At 43.2% G+C, this 23,715-nt stretch overlaps 1 protein-coding gene across 1 annotated transcript in view; it reads left to right on the top strand.

Annotated features, from left to right (window-relative positions):
• LOC145360972 (adhesion G protein-coupled receptor E3-like) overlaps positions 1–21,258 on the top strand; it is a 48,022-nt gene extending 26,764 nt beyond the window's left edge. Inside the window, exons 7-19 of the mRNA XM_080216479.1 lie at positions 1,357–1,415; positions 2,091–2,192; positions 4,261–4,438; positions 5,933–6,052; positions 8,469–8,668; positions 8,784–8,954; positions 10,599–10,796; positions 12,059–12,291; positions 14,614–14,680; positions 16,463–16,554; positions 18,860–19,028; positions 20,465–20,557; positions 21,174–21,258. Of these exons, the coding sequence (XP_080072605.1) occupies positions 1,357–1,415; positions 2,091–2,192; positions 4,261–4,438; positions 5,933–6,052; positions 8,469–8,668; positions 8,784–8,954; positions 10,599–10,796; positions 12,059–12,291; positions 14,614–14,680; positions 16,463–16,554; positions 18,860–19,028; positions 20,465–20,557; positions 21,174–21,188 (1,697 nt within the window). The 3' untranslated portion in view covers positions 21,189–21,258. The remainder of the gene's footprint in view (positions 1–1,356; positions 1,416–2,090; positions 2,193–4,260; positions 4,439–5,932; positions 6,053–8,468; positions 8,669–8,783; positions 8,955–10,598; positions 10,797–12,058; positions 12,292–14,613; positions 14,681–16,462; positions 16,555–18,859; positions 19,029–20,464; positions 20,558–21,173) is intronic.
• The last annotated feature ends 2,457 nt before the right edge of the window (positions 21,259–23,715 follow it).

Genomic DNA, 23,715 nt, shown 5'->3' on the forward strand with positions numbered 1-23,715 from the left:
CAATTTACTAAACAATCCAGTTACACTTTCCTCCAAATCATTTATATATATTACAAACAGCAAAGGTCCCAGCATTGATCCCTGAAGAATACCACTTGTCACAGCCCTCTATTCAGAAACATACCCTTCCACTGCTACCCTCTGTCTTCTTTGACTGTATCCGCCTTGTCAGCTCACTTCTGATCCTATGTGACTTCACCTTTTCACCAGTCTGCCAATGAGGGACCTTGTCAAAGGCCTTACTGAAGTCCATGTAGACAACATCCACTGCCCTACCCTCATCAATCACTTCCTCAAAAAACTCGATCAAGTTTGTGAGACACGCCCTCCCCTTCACAAAACCTAAAACAGTTTTAAGGCAGCGGGATTTTCTTGCTTGACTGTTCCCCTGCAACCGCCCCCCAAACCCGCCAATGACATAATGGGGATCTTGACTTTAAAAGTTGGGATCCCCATTTACATCCATGTGCCTATGTCCCACCTTGGATGTCCATTTGCACATAGACATGAATCACGACAAATCCCCCCATGACGTGCACCTGGGTGAACAGAACCCTCCAGTGGCACGCAATTGAGTACATTTCCCATGGGCAGTACCCTGCTACTGCCCCCGGCACTGACCCTAATACTGCCCTTTGAAACTACATGGGCACTGCCCAGTGCCAGGGGAAGTATCAGGGTCAGTTCGGTTGGGGGAGAGGGTGGGGAGGTCTCTGCAGGAGGTGCCAGGGTGACAGGGGTTCTGTGGTGGGTGGGGAGGTGATGCAGAAGGAGTTATGTGGCGGGGTGGAGCAGAGTGAGTTCTGTGTTGCTGGGAGGGCCGGAGGGGGTCCTGCTAGCATGACATTGTGGGACCCTACCCTTTTTTTATGACAAAGTGCCAAAACATATAGCGGGACAAGTCGTGCGTGCAGCCAGTGGCCGTACTATGCTTTTCCCGCCTGAGTTGACATTTTGCCAAAAGATGACAGTATTCCGCCCATTGTGTTCTGCCCCTGGTTTAAACTCCTGTTCCTTAGTTACCAGCTCCAGGCCTCTCCTGGCACCAGTCTGGGATTGAGAGAATCTGTTTGTGATGTTGGTCATTACCACATTGTGTGTAGATTTGCTGCCACATATCTTATATTTCAACAGTGGCTACATTTCAGAAGTACTTTATTGTCTGTAAAGCATTTTGGATAGTCCTGTGATCATGCCCTATATAAAGGCACATTACTTTTACTCAGGCCAACCAGAGGTCGGCAATAAATGTTGGCCTTTTTTTCAGCATACCCGAGAATGAGTAGAAATAAATTTGTACATGGTTCTCATTTGCTTCTATTATTTTTTTAATTCTGCAACAAAATGTCTTGGCAGACCAGAATCAATTCAACAAGCAGCAGTGCAGCTTCATTCAGTGGGATCAGCAGATTCAGGTATTACTATTTCAGATAAAATGGCAATAAGCGCATGTGATACTCTTCAGTCAAGCTCTGTAACCACGAAGGAGCGATATGTGAATTTAGGGAATTGATCATTGCCCCATTGCCAGTATTTTGGGAGTGAACTTAGTCTTTGCCAGTAATGCGATACAGGCTGTTCATTTCTTGTTACTTTATGGGATGGTGTTAATCAGTGCTGCCAACTGGTGAAGTTGTTTTGTGCCACTGGTGAAGACCAATTTCACCCATTTGGACTTCAGGTTCAGGACTGGCTGGATACAGAGTAACTCTCCCTCAATCCTCAATACATTTATCGATTGGTGCAATGTGCCATCCATGTATCTGATGCAGGACGTTCATACATGTGTGAATATGATCAGTTACGTAATTTATGATTTGCATTCATAAATTACCTGTGGGCTGGAATTCTCCGACCCTGCCCGCAGCTGGGATTATCCAGTCCCACTGCTGAGTACCAATATTTTTGTTCTCAATGGCAGCATGCAAGACCAGAGAACTCTGGCCATGATCGCTGTGTGTCTGCACATATATGTTCTCCGTATAACTGTCCTGACCCCTGAAAACTTTGTAAACTGGTTGTTTCAAAGCAGACTGAATTTCACTCTTTGATTCTGGGGTCCTCAAAACTTCTTTTCTCTTTTCTCACAGACCCCCTGGTATAAATTCCATGGATATTGTTCCGTGATTAATTCACTCGTTGAACTGGTGAATGTACAATGCCAGGCTCAGGAAAGTGAACCCGCATTTCAGGTTAGTAGCTTTGCACTGTTTTTCCATGCTAAAGTCAGCCATTCAATCCCAGGAGTTGGGCCTACATTTCTGAAGGCCTGGCTGCCAGTGGTGGAAGGAAGGAAGTGGGGAATGGATAAGAGACCAGAATTGGAGGATCTCAGAGGTTGAAGGAGATTTAAGAAATAGGGTGGGGTGATTGGCGGGAGAAAATTGAAAACAATGTCGCAGCCAGCGTATATCATAGGGGTAACAGTTGAATCATAGATACATGATCTACAGCTGCATGACAGTGTTTGTTGCCCTTCCACAAGTCACTCTCGATCTCTTCAACTCAGCCTCTTCTTAAATAATGCCAAAACAAAACTCATATATTAACCCATACCTAATCAGCCAAATGTTCCACCTCCCATATATGTTGAAGGGGAGACTTTGGATAATGTTGGGCACTCCCCATACCTTGGCAATCACCTCTCTCGAAAGTTCAGCATTGACAAGGAGATCCAGTCAGGATCATCTGCGCCAAATCAGCCTGTTACCGAGTGTTTGACAACAAAATCCTCTTCCTGTCAACAAAAGTCCTAGTGTACAGGTCAGTTGTCGTGAGCAAGATCTAGACTGTTTATTATCGACACATATGAGTGCTAGAGAAATTCTATCAGCAATGTTTTCCTTGAAGCATAGGAGACTGAGGGGGAGGCATGATTGAGGTGTATAAAATTATGAGGGGCATAGATAGAGTAGACAGGAAGAAACATTTCTCTTGGTGGAGGGATCAATGACCAGGAGCATAGAGTTAAAGTAAGGGGCAGGATGTTTAGAGTAGACGTGAGGAAAACTTTTTCACCTAGAAGGTGGTGGGAGTCTGGAACTCACTGTCTCGAAGAGTGAAGCAGGAAGAGACCCTCATAACATTCAAGAAGTATTTAAATGTGCATGTGTGATGCCAAGGCTACAAGGCTATGGGCAGAGTGCTGGAAAATGGGATTAGAATAGTTAGCTGATTATTTTTGACGAGTACAGAATTGATGGGCCATAGGGTCTTTTCTGTGCTGGAGACCTCTATGACTCTATGACTATGACAATGCATCAGCCATATCTTCAGATTCAATGGGAGGACCATTGAATAAATGCTTTAAAGCAAGGTCCACAAGCATTCAAGAAAAGCTTCTGAAAATCCACATCGATGAACTGGACACTGTCCAGCTGCTTGAAAACCTTCTCCTTTGCCAGGTTCTGTTCTCTCCACTCTCAGATAATGCTTTAAAGCACTCTGACGTCCTCCCTGAAGTGCAGTATTGATCTTAATAGCTGGGAGGAGCTTGCCACCTATCATTCAGAATGGCAACAATTTGCCTATCAAACTGCATCAAACTTTGAGTCATGTAGGCTGGAATGTTACCATCATTCACACCTGAGGGATTTTCCCATCCCACTGCAGTGGATGGAGACTTGGCTGAGTGCCAAATTCTCCGACCTTGCTGCAGCAGGAGCGTGGCGTGAACAGCTGGTAGGTTTGTGTCCAAAGTCTTAATGATGAGGCAAGACTGCAGGTAAAGAAGGAAGGAAAATCTTCACTCCAGATTCCGCTACCTCATGTGACATCCTGCCCTGTTCCCAAAGATCTGTGGGTTTGTGCAGGTACATGAAGACCCATGGCAGAATCCCAAGATGCTGAGTGGTCATCATCCTCAGATTGAGGGAGAACTGACACTGATGGTGCACGAATGAGATGGTGTGATTTAGGATATGGATAACAGAGTTTTGCATTAGCATGGGCTCAGGTTTATGTTGGGGACAAGACAGGAGAGCTTGGAATGTCTTGTCAGGTCAGACGCAGGAGAAGATATGGAAGTTGACAGACATGGTCACGGTGAGGATATGGGGTTGGAAGCTCAGCTCAGGGTCAAATAGGACATCGAGACTTAGAGAACCCTGGTTCAGTATGAGAGAATGGCCAGGGTGAGTGAAATGGAATTGCTGGCTAGAGAAGGGAGTTTGCAGGATGAATGTCTTTAAATAAAAAGCCTTTTTTAAAAAAAAGTCCCAAGGTTCACAGGATGCAAATAAAATGTTCTGTCCTGTGCAGAAAATCGTTTCAACTGCAAATGATCTACTGAGGAATGATTCCCTGTGGAACAACATGCAAAAGGAAGAGCGGTTCTATTTGGCTTCCATATTCCTGCAAGCTGTGGAGAACTCTGCAATCATTGCCAGTCTAAACTTATCTGATCAGGGGAGGAGAATTGAATCAACTGAAAATATTGGTACATTCCATAGACATATTTTATTTGATGTATTTTCTTGAATTATGTATGTGCCTGTGAATGTACATGTGTGCGCACGTGTGTGTGTGTGAGTGTGTGTGTGTCCATTTGTATGTGTTATGCACCCATGTGTGTTTGCTTTCACCCGTGATATGCTTCCGTGTATGTATTTGTGTCTGTATATTCAATATACGTATACATTGCAGTATAAGAGCCTGGCACATAAAGTGTTAATGTGGGAATGAGTATGGTGCTGGCCACACAATAGTACAATAGAAAACATGACCCATTCCTAAAGGAGTAATGCTGGACAGAGCTGTGTGTGGGTGCAAGCATGGAGACAGGTCCCACTTGGACCTATGTATATAGTTTCCAGTAGGTAATAAATGTTTACTGTTGAGCTAAGATTTCAGATACCTTAATAAGATCTACTAAACTATGCTTAACACCTTACAACATGAGTTTGTGTATGTATGTGCATGTGCCTATGTGTGAAATGTGAGGCATAACATTCTACACAATGCACAGAATGTGGAATTTGTTTGAAAACTTTCCTCATTGGTTCTTCAATCAGTGTGATGCAATTCTTTTGTCTAGAGAATAAATTTAGACCTCTGAAATCAATCTGCCACAATAAACCAAGGGGGTAAGGTTCACTGTCACAGTTATGATAAATTGTAGAACTCATCTGTTTTCCATTCCGTTTTTGCCCAGGCTTGAACAATAACTGAGGCAATGCTACACTGTTGGACACGTTTTCAGATGAGACGTTCAACCAGAGTTCTGTCTGCTCCCTTAAACGGATACAAACAATCCTCTGGCACTGCTTTGAGGAAGAGCTGATGACTTATCCTTGGTTATCCTAGCCAATATTTAGCCCTTAAAGAAAATAATTAAAAGACAGACAGGAGATGCATAGTGGTTGGCACTGCTGCCTCATAGCACAAGGCATTGGGGCTCAATTCCGGCCTGTGTGGAGTTTGCACATTCTCCCCATGCCTGCATGGGTTTCCTCTGTGTGTTCCGGTTTCCTCCCACAGTCCAAAGATGTGCAGGTTAGTTAGGTGGATTGACAATGCTAAATTGTCCCCAAGTGTCAGGAGGACCAGCAGGGTAAATATGTGGGATTACGGGGATAGGGTCTCGGTGCGATTGTTGTTGATGCAGGATTGTTGGGCCGAATGGCCTCCTTCTGCAGCATATGGATTCTAACACTTTATGATTCAATCTGGTCATTCATCTTATTGCCGTTCTTGGAAGCTTGTTGTGTACAAATTGATTGCTGTGTTTTACATATACTATCACACTGACTACATTCAAGAAAAGACAATTATCTGCAAAGCATTATATAAATATATAGAATGTTCTATATAAATGTATATCTTTCTTTTAAATCTATCCCCGAAAACGTTTAAGTGCAGAAGTTAATCACCTTGTGAATAAATCTCATTCTGACAGGGAACATTTACAAATCTTCTTTCCTTCACTTTGTAGATTTGGAAATACGAACTTTTCGAGGGAAAAATGCTTCAGTGCCTGATCAAGTCAAACTCCAGGCAAAGGGCAACTTTATAGATATTTACCGAAATGCAGTGACCAGAGCAGCACCATGGGGTAAATTTAATGTTCTTCTTTTCTAGTTCAGTTGTTCTCAGTAAACACATCTGCTTATTTTCATGACTAAATCTAATTGCAGAATATTTAAATTCATTCAACCTTTGGATGTTCTATGGAAGGGAAAAACACTATAGCTACTATAGAATCTGATATCACTGTTAAAGGTCTTAGCTTGGTTGTCCTTGGTTAGGATCAAGGCTGGAGGCAAGGCTATTGGTAAACTTTAACTCTCATTCAACATTCTTTGAACCTGAGTGGGAGGCTTCACATAGAGCCACCTTTCATCTATTGTCATGAGATTCTACATCGTTAATGGCGTGCATTCTCTGTTTACATTAGTGCTTTACACTACATAATGTGCCCCTGTTGCTGTAGTAAAGTAACGATGCTCTCTGGCAGACTCACTCATCTGGAGTGTTCAGTTCCCACAATGCTGTGTGGCTCTGATAAGCCCCGGGGTGGGATTTTATGCCCGTGCTCGACCCAAGACCAAAATCCCTCCTGAGTTCAACAGACCTTTGCATGACCTGTGTCCCTCCCACTAGGATTCCCATGATGGGTGGGAGAGGAAAATTCTACCTGTTGTGTATATTGCAGGTATGCATCTGGGAATCTCAGCTGCTGGGGGTTGTGCGTGCAAAATGAAAATTTGGCTTTGGTCTAAGGTATGCGTGATAGCATGGGAATGCAATATCCCTGCACTTATAGCTGGAGAGGGTGAGAGGCTTTGGCTGACAGCCATATTAGTACATTGAAGAGTGGTTAGTCACTGGAATGATTTTGAATTTTTTTGTCGGATTTGGGATCACTAGCGACATGGACATTATTGTCCATCCCTAGTTGCCTCTGAGAAGAGGACGATGTTCCTTCTTCCTTGGTACTGTTTCACAAATAAGTAGGGAACTTCTCCCTGGTGGCCTGCCCAACAAATTTCACTGATGAAAACAGGTTGCCTGGCCATTATTACATTGCTGTTTGTGGGAGCTTGCTGTGTGTAAATTGGCTGCCACATTTCCTGCATTACACCAGTACTTATCAGAAAATTGCTCATTGATTATAAAGAGCTTTAGGACATTTTGATGGCGTGAACGGTTCTTTATGAATCTAAGACTTTATCTCTTTTAATTAGTTCCTACATTTTTATGTGAAATTGGAACTTTCATCTTCATACCTAATTGCTTTACAAAGATTATAACATTTGTTATTAGAATGTAGGAATGGCCTTTGTGACATAGATTAGGCAAAGTCCAAACTGTGTGAAGCATCTGACCCCAGGATTGCCAACTCTGATTAAGTGTATTCCTGAACATTTTGTCACATCTGGTCTCTTACCATTCCACCCAGTAAAACAGCCTGCTTCTTTTTGAATTCTTTTAATATTGAGAAAAGCATAGTTTATTTTTAATGCCTGTTGCTAGCATCGGTGATCAGGAGATTAATCTTTAATTGCTGGGGGGCTCCATGACAACCCAGGAGGATTGGAAATCTGAACTGGCCCAACCAAATGCTGGTCCTGCTTCACTCTGGTCCTTTAAGGAGTCTGGGTATGTTAAGTGAGTGGGCCACAAGGTGGCAAACGGGGTACAATGTGAAGAAGCAAGAGGTTATTACTTTACTTGTAAAAATAGAAAAGCATAACAGTTTTTAGAAGGCATGGAACTTGGAAATATTGATGTTCAGAGGGAGTCAAGTATACTCCCTCAGGAGCACAGAAAGGTAGCGTGCATGTACCGAGAAAATTAGGAAGATAAATTGCATGTTGGCCTTTACAGCAAGAAAATTGGAATACAAGATTAAAGAATTCTGGCTACAATTGTGCAGGGCTTTGGTAAGAGCACATGTGGAATACCATATAGAGTTTTGGTTTAAGGAACTTGCATTCCTTAAACATGGACAGCACAGCAAAAGTTCACTAAATTAGTCCATGGTAATAGAAGATTATTCGCTATTAAGAGGCTGACTAAATGGGTTTATATTCTCTGGAGATTAGAAGAATGAGAGACAATCTCATTAAAACGCACAAGATCCCAAAGGCTCTTGAGTCGATAGATACTGAGAGGTTGTTTCCACTGGCTGGGAACCCCATAGCACGGGAGCATAGTCTCAGGACAAGGGGGCCAATCGTTTAGGACTGTGGTGAGAAGAAATTTCTTCACTCTTTGTGAATCTTTGTGGGTTATGAATGTACCATTATTGAATACACTTATGGCTGAGACAGACAGATTTCTGGTTTCTCAGGGAATCAGAAGGATTCCTGTTTATGGGAAAGTGAAATCCCAACTGAAGATTAGCTATGAGTATTGAGTAGCGGAGCAGGCTTGACTGGCCATGTGGTTTACTCTTGCTCCTATTTCATATGTGCGCATGCAGCAGGTTTCACTCCAGTCTGAGTAATGTTTAACATTCCCTCCAGGGACAGATTTTGCTTCTGTCGCTTTGATCGCCTTCAACAACATGGATTCCATAATGAATGGAAGCATTTTCAACCTCAGCTCCATTGGTGGAGCACAGATGTCATTTCAATTGATCTCAAACGTGGTTTCAGCTGTGATAACCAACAGTGGCAACCTTGGATTTGACCCAAAAGTGAATTTCACTTTCAAACACACTGAGGTTTGTAAAGGCTTGTGCCAGTTTGATGTGCAGTTTGACAAGCATTAACTTTTTTACCCATTTACAATTGGGCCAGTAACAGCGGGTGTTAAAATGTAATCCTTGCTCTCCACAGGAGGCCAAAAGTAATTCAAAATTGCACTGTGCCAACTGGAATTACGCTGCTGGAAAAAGCTATTGGTCTTCCAGGGGCTGCGTTATGGGAAATTCCAATGGAACTCACACCCAGTGTCAATGCAGTCGGCTTTCCAGCCTCGCTCTGCTGATAACTCCTTTCGATTGGCAGGTATAAATGCTTATTCATCAATATTCTTGACAGTTAAGTTTCAGTGACCAGACAATTTGGGCTCTTAACATGAGGGTAAGTTTGTTGTAGTGGAAGGATTCACAGGGTAATTGTGATCTGACAGCCCACAACATGAGCACAATCATTTTTATATCAATGAAAAGAAGATAGAATAGAACCATGGAACCCCTAAAGTGCAAAAGGATGCCATTCGGCCTATGGAGTCTGCACTGACTTTCTGACTGAACATCTTACCGAGGCCCTATCCCCATAATCCCATATATTTTGCCCGCTAATCCCTCCTAACCTACACATCTTGGGACACTAGCAGGCAATTTAACTTGGCCAACCCATCTAATTTGCACATCTTTGGAGTTTGGGAGGAAACCAGAGCACCCAGAGGAAATCAGAGCACCCGGAGGAAACCCACACAGACATAGGGAGAATGTGCAAACTCTACACAAAGTCACCCAAGGCCAGAATTCAACTTGGATCCCTGGTGCTGTGTGGCAACAGTGCTAACTACTACAATTGATGGGAGAGAGAGTTTCTACAACACCAAGCAGGTGGGAGTGGGGTTTAAACCCTATACCTCCTAGCTCAAAGATTGCAGTCTCTGAACCAGGTAATGTGGTTGGATAGTACGTGATAACGGACGTTTCTATTGTGTAAGATTGATGTTTATCTTCAGCCTACTCTTGTGGGCCAGTTAGCTCATTTGGTTAGAAAGCTAGTGTGTGCTTCAGAATAATGCCAACAGTGCAGATTCAGTTAAATTCCAGTTGAGCTAGACTTGGGACCTGTCTCCTCTACCTGTCCCATGTTTGAAGCAGAGTGATGTCCCTCAAGTTGTATTACCAATTGTTTTTGGCCATTAGAGAGATACCAAAAGTCCTTTGAGGACTATGGCTACCTACCTACTCTGGGTCTGCACTGTTGCATTGTAATTTGCTTTATTCAGAGACCTTGGGAAAAGATCAGGTCCAGAGAAGTAGATAGGCTAGCAAAAGATATCGGACGAACATTGGAACATAGGAACATGATGAGGACATTTAACCCTTCAAGAGTTTTCTGCTGAAAGCCCTGGTTGTAATTTTTAATCAGTCTCTCCAAGTCCTACACTCCCTGACCACCAAAAAAGATCAGGTGAGTCAAGAAGTAATGGTTTGGTGACACTAAAAGATTGCAGAGGAAAGAGAGACTGGGAGATATAGTCTTGAGGTATTTGGAATGAATGAACTTGAGTAGAACAGGCGTTAGAGATTTCCAGCAAAAGATGGGAGCGTTCTTCACGTCTTGAAGGCGATTGGGATTTGTTCACAATGTTGAAGGGAAAATGAGCCTCTTTGGATAAAAACAGGAACTTCTTGGAGGAGACACAGGAGGCCACTTTCTGTCACGTGGAAGATTCTAGATCCCTGTAATAAACTATCAACTAAACCTGGAGAACAGTAGATCAGGAGGAATGGGCCTAATTGGTTAAGTCTTTCAATGAGCCATTGAAGACTCAAGGGGATATAGGGCCTCCTGTTGTGCTGTACAACACGATGACCAGTTAAGTTACGGAATGTTTAAAAAATGGAAATCTACCTTGTGAATGAGAATTGCTCATAACCAACATATCTGAATGTGTTTTTCCTGCAGACCGAGCCTGTTGCTCTTGCTATAATCACACGTGTGGGGATCTCTGTATCACTAGCCTGTCTTGCTATTGCTATTGGAATCTTTGTCTTTGTGAAGCAACTTAAGAGTTCTGTAACCATGATCCACACGCAGCTATGCCTGAGTCTCTTTCTGGCGGAGCTGCTCTTCATAGTTGGGGTCAACAGAACCGAAAACCGGGTAAGAATTTCCTCCATTGCCAGCAGTGCACAAGTGGGGCATGGAAGGGCCACACTATGCTGCGTTTGTGATCCAAACTCAAGCCGATTATATAAAATTAGGAATTAAGTAGATTGAAAAATGATGTAGGGTTTGGTGGAGGGAATTTTAACCTAACTTTAATATGGAAACTGGTGGCATCGGGTGCAAGGCTGTTTTACACCCTTCTCCAAGTTTCCAGGGTCATTCTCAGGCAGGTGGTAAAACTAATATTCTCCTCAGTCCTGGGGATGATGGGATTCAATTGACACACTGACATTGAAGTCAATAGATTTTTGTTAACATTTCATATTACAGGATGCAGACCAAGTATGAATATGGAGTTGAGTTCAAATTTCCTTTTAAATTATTTATTTAAATAATGGGATGTGGATGTCACTGGATGGACGAGAATTTATTGCCCATCCCTAATTGCATTTGAAAAGGTGGTGGTGAGCTACCTTCTTGAACCCGCTGCAGTCCCTGTGGTGTAAGTACAGCCACAATGCTGTTAGGGAGGAAGTTCCAGGATTTTGACTCATTGATAATGAAGGGGCAGCCAAGTCTGGATGGTGAGTGGCTTGGAGGGAACCTTGCAGGTGGTGTTGTTCCTATGTGCCCTTGTCCTTGTAGGTGGTAGAGATCACAGGTTTGAAAAATACAGGAGCCTTGATGAGTTCTCCAGTGCATCTAGTAAAAGGTACACATTGCTGCCACTGTGCATCAGTGGTGAAGGGAGTGAATGTTTAAGATTGTGGATAGGCTGCCAATCAAACAGGCTGCCTTGCCTTGGATGATGTTGATCTTCTTGAGTTTTGTTGGGGCTGCACTCATCCAGGTAAGTGGAGAGTATTCCATCATAATTCTGACTTGTGCCTTCTGGCTGGCGGACAGTTTTTGGGGAGTCAGTAGTTGAGTTATTCACCACATATTTCCCAGCCTCTGACCTGCTGTTGTAGCAACAGTATTTGTATGGCTGATCTGGTTCAGTATCTAGTCAATGGTAACCCCCCCAGGATGTTGATAGTGGGGGATTCAGTGATGGCAATATCATTGAATGTCATGAGGAAATGGTTAGATTTTTTCTCGTTGGAGATAATCATTGCCTACCACTTGTGTGGCACAAATATTATGGTTGAACAGACTGGACAGCCTACATATGTGCAAGCATATTAGTACCAGCTGAAATTGTATAACTGGAATGAAAACATTAAACGATCTTATGGTATTCCTTATTGTTTCAGGTGGCGTGTGGGATGATAGCAGGATTTTTACACTACTTCTTCTTAGCGGCATTTGTTTGGATGTTTTTGGAGGGTGTCCAGCTCCACCTCATGGTCCAAAACATCATAAAATTGAGGATTCCCAATTTTGAAAATAATGCAAAATACATGTATCCCTTTGGCTATGGTGTTCCTGCAATAATCGTAATCATTTCTGCTGCAGTGTACCACGAAGGCTATGGATCATCCAGGCAGTAAGTAAGGTCTCATGATTTTCCAACCTTACAATGCAAGTTGTTAATTTACTGTTTCCACATTTCCTGAACCCATTCTTGACCGATCAGGAGACAGGAGAAAGTTTGCTACTTGGTTGAAGGCTCTAGAACCAGGGGTCATAATCTAAAAATTAGGGCCAAGCTATTTAGGAGAGATGTTAGAAAACATTTCTACATCCAAAGAGTGGTAGAAGTTTAGAAGTCTTTCCTCAGACGGAGGTGGATGCGAGTTCAGTTGCTAGGTTTAAGTCCGAGACAGCCAAATTTTTATTGAGCAGGGGTACCAAGGGATATGGGCCTAGGGCAAGTACATGGAGTTAGGCCACAGATCAGCCACGATCTTATTGAATGGTGGAATGGGCTTGAAGGGCTGAATGGCCTATTCCTGTTCCTATGTTCATATATGATCTTGAACCTTGGAACGCTGCATCTGAAAGTTGGGGGGAGTGGCGGGGTAGAGGGGTGGGGGTTTGAGTCCCTCTCCAGAGACATGAACCCAAAATCCAGTTTGTGATTCTCAGTGCACTACTGAGGGAGTGCTGCATTATTGGTTGTGTCGTCTCTCAGTGAGACAATACCAACTTGCATTTTATAGTACCTTCAATGCACTGAACTGGCCCAAGGTGCTTCACAGGACTGTTATCAAATGAAACTTCAAATGAAACCAACCCATGAAAGGGGATATTAGAACAGGTTTAACAAAAGGTTGGTCAGGGGGACATTAAGTTGAACCCTTATTTGTCAGGCTCCATCTTTTAGATTCGGAAGGTTTGGGCTGAAGTCCCACTCCACAGTACTGAGCATAAAATCTCTGAGGCAGTGCTCACTGTCAGAGGTGCTGTTTGTCAGTTATATATTATATTAAACTGAGGCCCTGCTGCCCATTCTTGGCACTATTTTAAAGAAGAGCAGTGAAGTTATCCCTGGGACCATGGTCATTATTTATCACTCAACCAAACGTCACAAAAACTGTTACTATTTGCTTTGTACAAATTGATTACCTGCCCTTTCTTTTATGGTAACAGTGACAGCACTTCAGAAGTAATTGACTGTAAAGCCTTTTAGAAGCAGGGGTTGGCCATTTGATCCTTCGAACCTTCTCCGCCATTCATTTTGATCATGGCTGATCATCAAATTCCTGCGGCCACAAAAGGTGCTTTCTAAGTGCTGGTCTCCAGCAGTTCAACAAATACAAAACGACCAAACCTCTGATGACCTTGTGAATTCTGTACCAGGACGGTCTGCCACTCTCATTCCCTTGGAAATCACTCAATTGGTAATTTTTTTGTGGGGATCAGTCCAATGTTGGCTGTTCACCTTCAGGCAGCATCACAGCTGAGCCCAATTCTGTCCTGAGACAACATTTGCACATGTTTCCAGGAGTTGGAGCTTTTGGTTGATTTTTGCCCTTTCTCAGGTGGGCACTGTTGCTACTCCTAAAGGAGTCAATGTTCAGACCAACTGAGAGATAAACTGGGCAAGGTACAGGAGATTATACCATTCAGAATTTACTGTGTTCATGACTCTAAACTTTCTACTGAGGCACTTCACCGAAATAGTATTCTTCAGCCATGTCTGTGTAGTGAGTACAGTAAGAAGTCTCACAACACCAGGTTAAAGTCCAACAGGCTTATTTGGTAGCACAAGCCATAAGCTTTCAGAGCGCTGCTCCTTCATCAGGTGAGAGGGAATTCAGTTCACAAACAGGGCATATAAAGACACAAACTCAAGTTACAAAATAATGGTTGGCATGCGAGTCTTTACAGGTAATCAAGTCTTAAAGGCACAGATAATGTGAATAGAGAGAGGGTTAAGCACAGATGAAAGCTTGTGGCTTGTGCTACCAAATAAACCTGTTGCACTTTAACCTGGTGTTGTGAGACTTCTTATTATGCTTACCCCAGTCCAACGCCAGCATCTCCACATCTGCAGTGAGTGGCAGAGGGCTCTTTGACCAGAGAAAGCAGTCGATCGCAGTCGATTTCAACCATTTGTTCGCTGATTTCTACACAGTTTGTGAAGCCACAGCCCCATGTCTCCTACCAGGAGCACTAGTTAGTCTCTTGACTTCCTTCCCTGGGCAGAGATCATTAAACACAATTACAGTGTGCCCTGCTACAAATTAATGGCAGAGCATGGGTCAAAGTGCAGCAGAGAAATGGGCCAACTAGGTCCTGCTAGCACTTATGCTCCATATGAGCCTGGTTAATTGGCAGACTGGTTACCTGGGTCACAATGTTGCATTTGCTGAGAATTCAGTACTTCCTGAACTTTAATCATAAATCTTCTGTTAAACTCCAGCTGCTGGCTACAAATGCATAGAAGATTCATCTGGAGCTTCTTGGGGCCCGTGTGCGTGATAATTGGGGTAAATTTCTATATTATCCATATTGAGATTGTGCTGTTGTAGTTCATTTTAGTTGGTGATTATAGTTCAAACATACAATAAAGGTCATCCTTCTTCTAAGCCCCTTTCTCAACCTTCCTGCTGCTACCTTCACTCGCGACTTTGTTCTCTCTATTCCAATTTTCTCCTGGCTGACGTAACATCTTCTACCCTCCACAGATTGAGCTCTTTTAACACACCAATTCACATCAAGTCCTGTTCTTTACCACCACTCTTACACTTGCTGATACATTGGCTGCTAGTCTGCCAAAAAGTTCTTATCCCGTGCTCAAATATCTCCATGGATTCCCTAATGTCTATATCACCGTTGAACTCTACAAGCCTCTACAACCTTTGTGTTTCTTCAGTCCTGGCCTGTTCACTGATCCCGATTTCTGTCATTCCAGGTGCCCAGGTCTGAAGCTCTGAAATTCTCTTTCTAAACACTCCTCCCCTCACTTCTCCTTTAACACGCTGGTTAACATCCAGCTCTTTGACCAAGCGTTAGGAGATCTGTCTTAATATTTCCGTACGGGCAGAATTTTATGAGATTGATTCTAAATGTCCATCTATCTTGAAAATGGAAGAGTTCCTGATCTGTTTTTTGCGTTAGTTTTCATGCCCAATCGTATGCACTTAGTCACTGAAAAAATTGCCGTTACTGTTTCTAGCTACTGCAGGCAGTCAGGTGGGCATAATTTGCCAGCCATCCTGTGGAGGGATCTACAGCACATGTGCAAACCTCTGATTGTGCACATGCTCAATAGCAACTGCAGGGGTCTGACAGAGAGAAAGAGCTCAACCAACTCCCCCCTACCCTCGCAATTGCGGGGACCCATGACTGATTGCATCCTACACATGAGTGGGTGGTGCCCAACGAGACATCTGGTCACATGATACCTGAGCCCAGTTTGATTGAATTTAATTATAAATTAATGAAGGGAGTAAAAATTGACACTTAAATTTGATGCAATTAAATATTCTCTTTAATTATCTGTGCCAAGATTTCCATCATTAGTTAATTCATTCATTTATTTGGTCTCTGCTCAAAGGTAGGTCCCCGGTTCATTATTTGCTTGCTTCACCCTGAGCTGTCTTTGTCAGTGCTTGTGTACCATTGCCTTCCACTCCCGGGAGCAGGGCAAGGAGGCAAGTCCCAAGTCTGCCATCAGCCAGAATGAGAATTGAACTGCGCTGTGGTTATTCTGCATCACACACTCGCCATCTAGCTTACCGAGCTAACTGGCTCCAGTCACTTAGCAAAGTTTCAATATTGATAAGTTATGGAATCAAGTTCCATTCCATTGTTTTGACTTTCCAGTTGACCCGGCAGTAGGAATGCTATTTTAGTTCAAACTGCTAAGCCACTTCTACCTGACTTACATTAAGCTCCAGCCACTCTAACCCCCACTCCCCACCCACTCGCCTCTCAGGTCTCCCCCAATCCGATCCCTTTGCAGAGCACGTAGCAGGCCCTCCTCCGCCGATCGGCTCCCTGCTTCATGCTGGCCTCCACAGATGGAGAGTGCCAATGTGCCTGCTGGGCATTGCCCAGGTGCCAGAATGGCACTGCCAATCAATCCCTGGACTGCGCAGATTGCAGCTGGTGCCATGCTTTAGGCCATGTGGGCTAGAGAGCCTGCCCTGTCAGGTTGCAGCTCTCTTTTTCTCTCTCTTGCACCACCCCGGGTTCTGGTTTAGGACAGTGATCCTTCGGGAGTGCAGGCTCGCTCAACTCACCTTGCATTTCTAATCTATCAACAGACCAATACGCTTCTGTACCTCATAACACTCTGGACTTTGAGGAACGCAGTTTCCAAACGTGACGTTGCAGTATCAAAGCTTCAAGACACTAAGTGAGTTTCACCAAGATTGCCAGACTTTATTTTGAAGAGTTTTACTGCCTCACCCACTCTGCTTAAGGAATCATTCCCTGGCAAAGTGCAATTCTGTGGTACTCAGTGCCAGATATCTCACCCAAGTGGCCATTCATTATTCACAGGCAACAAGCTTTTCGACTGTAAGAAATAGATAGTGTTCGGCTGGAGATCCCTGGTTGGTTCACTGTTCTCTGAGAAAAATATTGAGATTAAAGCCAGAACCAGGAAAGGGAGACAGAGGGAGATGTAACTGATGCTGGTCACACTCGGATAGCACCTGGGTTACTTACTGTCCTGGGTGTTGGACCAAGCTTATCAAAATTAGTGGACGCAGTTACAGGCACCTGAAACCTCATTAAAACCTATCTGTGCTGCAACCAAGTGGAGGTTATAGGATCTCATAGGCCTCAAACCTATAGCTGGAGTGTTATCGACAGTCATTGCATCCTTGCTGATGAGCTCCAAGATCTTGTCAACCATGCAACTGTTAGTGATGCAACAAGAAGCTACATTTATATAGTGTCTTTAGTGTAGCACAACACCTCAAGATACTTCACAGGAGCATTATCAAATAAATCTTGACGTCAAGGCACTGAAGAAGATATTAGAACAGATAACCAAAAAAGTGATCAAAGAGCTAGGTTTTAAGGTGTCCTAAAGGGTGAAAGAGATTAGAGAGGCAGTGAGGGCTGGGTAGGATATTTCAGGGCTTAGGGCCTAGGCAACTGAAGGAATGGCCCTGAATGGTTATTGGTGGTTCCCAAGGGGCCAGAATTGAAGGAAAAAGATATCTCAGAGAGTTTTAGGGCTAGAGGAGTGGATAGCAGTAGGGAGGGGTGAGGCCATGGAAGTATGAGTCTTATAACATCAAGACATTGCATCAGTGGGACCGGAGGTCAGCAAGCACAAGGGCTTAATGTAAGTCGGGTAGAAGTGGCTTAGCAGTTTGAACTAAAATAGCAGTCCAACTGCCCGGTCAACTAGGAAGTCAAAACAATGGAATGGAACTTGATTCCATAACTTATCAATATTGAAACTTTGCTAGGTGACTGGAGCCAGTTAACTCGGTAGGCTAGATGGCGAGTGTGTGATGCAGAATAACCACAGCGCAGTTCAATTCTCATTCTGGCTGATGGCAGACTTGGGAATTGCCTCCTTGCCCTGCTCCCGGGAAGGCAATGGTACACCAGCACTGACAAAAACAGCTCAGGGTGAAGCAAGCAAATAATGAACCGGGGACCTACCTTTGAGCAGAGACCAAATAAATGAATGAACTAACTAATGATGGAAATCTTGGCACAGATAATTAAAGAGAATATTTAATTGCATCAAATTTAAGTGTCAATTTTTACTCCCTTCATTAGTTTATAATTAAATTCAATCAAACTGGACTCAGGTATATTGTGACCAGATGTCTCATTGTGCAAGGGAATCAAAGGCTATCTGGGGTAGATTGGAATGTGGAACTCAATGCACACATATCAGCCATGATCTTATTGAATGGTGGAGCAGGCTCGAAGGACTAAATGGCCTATTTCTGCTTCTCTTTCATATGTTCACATGTCACATGGCTAGAAGAGAATTGTTCCAAGGATGAGAAACTTTATGAAGATAGATTGGAGAAGTTAGGAATGTTTTCCTTGGAGAAGTTGTGACTGTTTTCTTTGGAGAAAAAGAAGGTTGACAAGTGTTTTGATAAAGATATTCAAAATCATGACGGGCTTGGACAGAGTAGATAGGGAGAGACCATTCCCACTTGTAAAAGGATCAAGAGCGAGCGGGCATAGACTTAAAGTAATTAGCAAGAGGAGCAAAAGCAATAGAAAATGTTTTTATTGCAGTGAGTGGTCACGGTCTGGAATGCACAGCCTGAGACCATAACCTGAAAAGGAAGAATGTGCAGGGTCATGGAGAGAAGGCAGGAGAATGGCAGTAAGTGAGTTGCTATTCAGAGAGTCGGAAAGACATGATAGGCTGAATGGCATCCTTCTGCGCTGCAGAAATCCTGAGATTCTAGGTCAGCTGACAGAGCTGATGGGAATATGTTCAGTGAGTGTTGGCAACTCTACTCTAAGGCTCAGGGCCTTTGAAATTGATCTGTCACAGTAGTGGATGGACCGAATGTCCTCTGTGCCGTGTTGGCAGTTTTGACTCTACATAGACAAATCAGTGTGTGAATAAGTCATTAAATAATAGCGTATATACAACATCATCTAAAATTCATACACAATACGAAGCATGTCAGCTAGCTCTATATCTCACTGATTTCTCTTCACTGCAGGATGTTGGCATTTAAAGCCATTGCGCAGGTGTTTATCCTTGGCTGTAGTTGGATTCTTGGCCTGTTCCACTTTAAGGAGGAAATGGTGGTGATGGCCTATCTATTCACCATCATCAACAGTTTCCAGGGCACCTTCATCTTCATCATCCTCTGTGTGTTAAATTCCAAGGTAAGGATTATAATATTACATCAAGTTTATGACACATAGGTCATTTTGTCTAGCAGATCCATACCCATATGTGTTCCCCGCAGATTTTCTCCCCACTACCTGCTTCATCTCTCTGGATAGCATAATCTTCTTTTCCTTTCTCTCTGTCACGTGCTTATCTAGCTTGCCTGCATTTTATTTTAATATTCTTTCATGGGCTGCTGGCTGGCTAGCTGGCTAGGCCAGCATTTGCTACCCAAGCCCATTGAGAAGGTGGTGGGCTAGCTGCCTTCTTCAACTGCTGCAGTCCTTGTAGGTCCTCCCAGAATGCTGTTAGGTAGGGAGTTTCAAGATTTTGACCCAGTGACAGCGAGGGAATGTCAATATATTTCCAAGTCAGGATGATGAGTGGCTTGGAGGAGAACTTGCAGGTGGTGGCGGTCCCCATGCGCTTCTGATGGTCACAGGTTTGAAAGATGCTGCCGGTGCTTCTATTCAGTTCAACTGCTCCTAATGGTAGCGAGTTCTATTCTCTGAGTATATCTCTCCTGATTTATTTGTGACTATTTTATATTGAAAACTTCTACTTTTGGACACCTTCACAAGTGGAAACATCTGCCCCATACCTACCCATCAGACACCTTCATCATTTTATAGATCTATCGGGTCATCTCTTAGTTTATCTTTTCCAGAGAAAAGACCCATTTCTCAGTTCTGTCTGCCAATTCCCCATTTCCTCATGCCGGCCCGAATTACTGGGACCTTGCAGGATGTTCTTTCTTTCTGTAAATCATAATTGGTAATTAATGTGTCCAGAAGTTTTATTTGCTATTTCGTACAAGCATTCTGAACCTTTCTGAACATATTCCATCGTAAAGTCAGATTCTCAGAGGAATATTTCAATTAAGTGGAGATGGTGTAATTCAAAGAACAAAGAACAGAACAGCACGGAACAGGCCCTTCGATCCCTCAAGCTGAATTTATCACAGAAAGTATCAGGCACAGCCCTGCTATTATATAACGGTGGCTATATTTATGTGACACATAATTTATACCAAGAGCTGGTTAATTCTGGCCAATAATCATAGAATCCTACAGTGTAGAAGGAGGCCATTTGGCCCATCAAGTCTGCACTGACCACAATCCCACCCTGGCTCTATTCCCACAGCCCATGCATTTACCCTAGTTAGTCCCCCTGAAACTAAGGGGCAATTTAGTGTGGCCAATCCACCTAATCCAACACATCTTTGGACTGTGGGAGAAAGCGGAGCACCCGGAAGAAACCCACAGACTCAGGGAGAATGTTGAATCTCCACACAGACAGTGACCCAAGCTGGGAATTGAACCTGGATCCCTGCCACTGTGAGGTAGCAGTGCCGCCCTTTAAGGTAATAAGATTCAGTGTGAGATTTGAAACACTCTGGGATTACTGACTGCATATCATATCTTAACTTAAGGTGAGGGCCCAGTGCCAGAAATGGTTTTCCACGAAGTTCAAGGCAAAGAGGACAGTTCCACCCAAGGATATATCCACAAACATGTCAAAGATGGTAAGTAGGTTTTGATTGATGTGTATTCATCTTCCATTGACGGCAGAATAGTCAATGCCCTTCCTTGTACAGTTGGCCAAGCCACATCCTTTGATTTTGTATTGCTCAGCTGATATTGCAAGTTGGTGTCAATGGCCTAAGATCAATATTTTAGAAATTCAACTCAAGCAGCAGCTTGAATAGGCACTGTCACGCAGATTATGCTTTGGTTAAGATTGCTGTATTGAAACTAGGGAGATCATGGGGAGGAGAATAGGGGTTGACTTGATGCTGTCACCACCCGAGAACTTACTTATATCCCCCAAGCGGCACTTTTATAATGACAGCCGTTCGACCACAGAGGGCCTCACAACCGAGCTCAACCTTGTCCTCATGTGTTGCCAATAAATGTCACTGCACAGGAGGCCTGAAGGTAATTGCAGTGCCCAGTTAATTTAGCAGAGACTAGATTTGAAGCTGGGACCATTCTGGTCTGCATAGCTCTAATGAATTTGGCTGAGCCCTCAGAACATTGCATCCTTTCCTTGTCCAGTCAAATCCTGTGCTGCAGCTTTGTGATCAACTTGAAGCAACTAACCAAATGCAATCATAAGAGCATATTTCCGTTTTGTTGTAGAGCTCAGAGCAATGATGAAACTGCTCTTACCTCACCCGCTGTGCGACATTGAACTGATGGATGAGGAAGTCCATTCACTTTGCAACAGTGATGTGAATGGATTTTTCTAGTGTGTTCTGCTGTTCCTTGACGTCAGTTGGAGTGAATGGAGTTGGCTGAAGACTGACTGTGACAGTGGGGATTTCCAGTGGAGGTGAAGACGAATATCCCACATGGAATTTGTGGGCGGACTGAGCTGGGGAATGCCTTTGCCGAGATAAAGCTGACGCCATGTGGTCCATTCTACTTAATCCTTGTCATCGCTTTGATGCAATGATTTGCTAAGCCAGTTAATAATCAGTTGCACTGCTGTGTGTCTGGTTTCATATGTGGCTAGACCAGATAAGGATGGCAGGTTTCCTTCCCGGGTAGGCATTGATGAACCAGATGGGTTTCAATGATGATCCGGTAGTTTCTTGGTCACCAAGACTAGGGTTGGAATTCTCTGATGTCATCCGCCCTGTCCCCACTGCCAGCAAGAATGGAAAATTTGGCGCTTCGCCAAATCTTCATTCGCTGTAATGGGACTGGAGAATCCCAGCTGCAGGCGAGGCTGAAGGATTCCGGCCTAGATTTCTATTCCAGATTTCCTTAATTACCTGAGTTTAATTTTCACATCTGCAGTATTGGGATTTGAACTTGTCCCTGGATCATTAGTCCGGTTCTCTGGAATATTAGTCCAGTGGATTAATGGTGGTGGATATAACTTTTAATCATTTTTTTACAATTATTAGGTACATACTCCCCGATCAAAATCTGACAAGAGATGTTCTGTGTTAATTGACAACTTTAGTCAATATATTCACTATTAAATAACTTTGGTTTCTAAAGCAACTTTAATGATCACCACAAAGCACTTTACAACCAATGAATTCATTTTTGAAGTATTGTTACTGCTGTAAAGTAGCACAAGTGGCCCCAGCCAACAAGTTAAGACTACAGTCAGTAAGATTGCAATGAGCTTGAGTGGTTAAATCCCCTTTCCTCCACTCCATTTTAACTGGCCCTTCCATTCCAGGCAGGAACTAGACAGAATTAAAATCAAGGTCTTTAAATCATTCACATGTTAACCTGCTTTCTTTCAATAGGGAATTAACTTCTTTACTCAGTGAGCAGTCTTCACAAGCGGTAGTTGAAGTGAACTGTACGGGTGCTTTTAAGAGAAAGCTAGATGAACACATGAGGAAAAGAGGAAATGCTGATAGGGCGCGGTTAAATATAGAGTGGGAGGACATAAACACTTGCATTGACTGGTTGGGTCGAATATCCTGTGTCTTTGTTGTAAATTCAATATTTATCTAAGCTCTTGTCCATAATTCACTCAAAGCTAAATGCAAATGCAGGTGCAGCAAGCTATTCAGAAGGCTAATGGAATGTTAGCCTTTATTGCAAGAGGATTTCAGTACAGCAGCAGTGAAGTCTTGCTTCAATTGTATATAAGCTTGGATAGACTGCATCAGGAGTACTGTGTGCAGTTTTGGTTCCCTTTATTATTGCCAGAGAGGGAGTGCAACAATGGTTATCAGACATGTTCTAGGGATGACAGGACTGTCTTATGAAGAGAAATTGGGCAAACTGGGCTTGTATTCTCTCGAGTTTTGAAGAATGAGAGGTGATCTCATTGAAATCTAGAAAATATTTAAAGGAAAAGACAGAGTAGGTGCAGGTTAGATAGTTCCCTTGGCTGGGGAGTTTACAACTGCAGAACACAATTTCAAAATAAGGGGGAAACACTTAGGACTGAGAGGATTGTGAATCTTTGCAATTCTTTACTCCAGAGAGCTGTGGAGGCTCAGTCATTGAGTATGTTTAAGGTAGAGATTGATAGATTTGTCATAGAGTAAAGTGTTATGGGGATAGTGTAGGTAAAATGCATTGAAGTGTCTGATCAGCCATGATCGTATTGAATGACAGAGCAGGCTTGATGGACTGAATGGCCTACTCCTGTTCCTGAGTTGTTGGCAACGTGTGATATTTGGACTAGGTGTCCAGACTGCATCTAGATCATCACCCTGGAGATGGTTTCTGAGAAGCTTGGCCCCATTGCTTTGATGTCCTGCAGTTGCTTGTCAGCAGGATGTAGACGAAACATTTCAATTCAGTTTTGGAACAGATTGAAGCTTCTATCTCAGGCAGAGTTGCTCCATCTCACCATCAAGATGACATCTCATTGGACATTAAACAGAAAGGTCTATATAAAATAAAGATTGGATCTGCAACCTAGCATTATTGTGAGGTTTAGTCTCACTGTCAGATGTCCTTTTAAAGTGGCTACCTCCTGTTTTTAAGTTATTATACAATATATTATCATGTGCTTTCTGTATGATTTCTTCCTATTTATTATTGTTAAATCTGTTCTATAATTTCCAACTGCAGTTATGATGGAGAATTTATTCCAATGCATTCCAAAGTTTAAGTAGATTGCAAATGGGCCTGTGATATATTGGAAAGTGAAAGATATTAGCCAAGGTTCCTGTAATTAGCTAAGACTTGGGGCAATAGC

This window comes from Carcharhinus amblyrhynchos, chromosome 33 (assembly GCF_965287045.1).
Source record: "Carcharhinus amblyrhynchos chromosome 33, sCarAmb.v2.hapA, whole genome shotgun sequence".
Classification (NCBI taxonomy): Eukaryota; Metazoa; Chordata; class Chondrichthyes; order Carcharhiniformes; family Carcharhinidae; genus Carcharhinus; species Carcharhinus amblyrhynchos.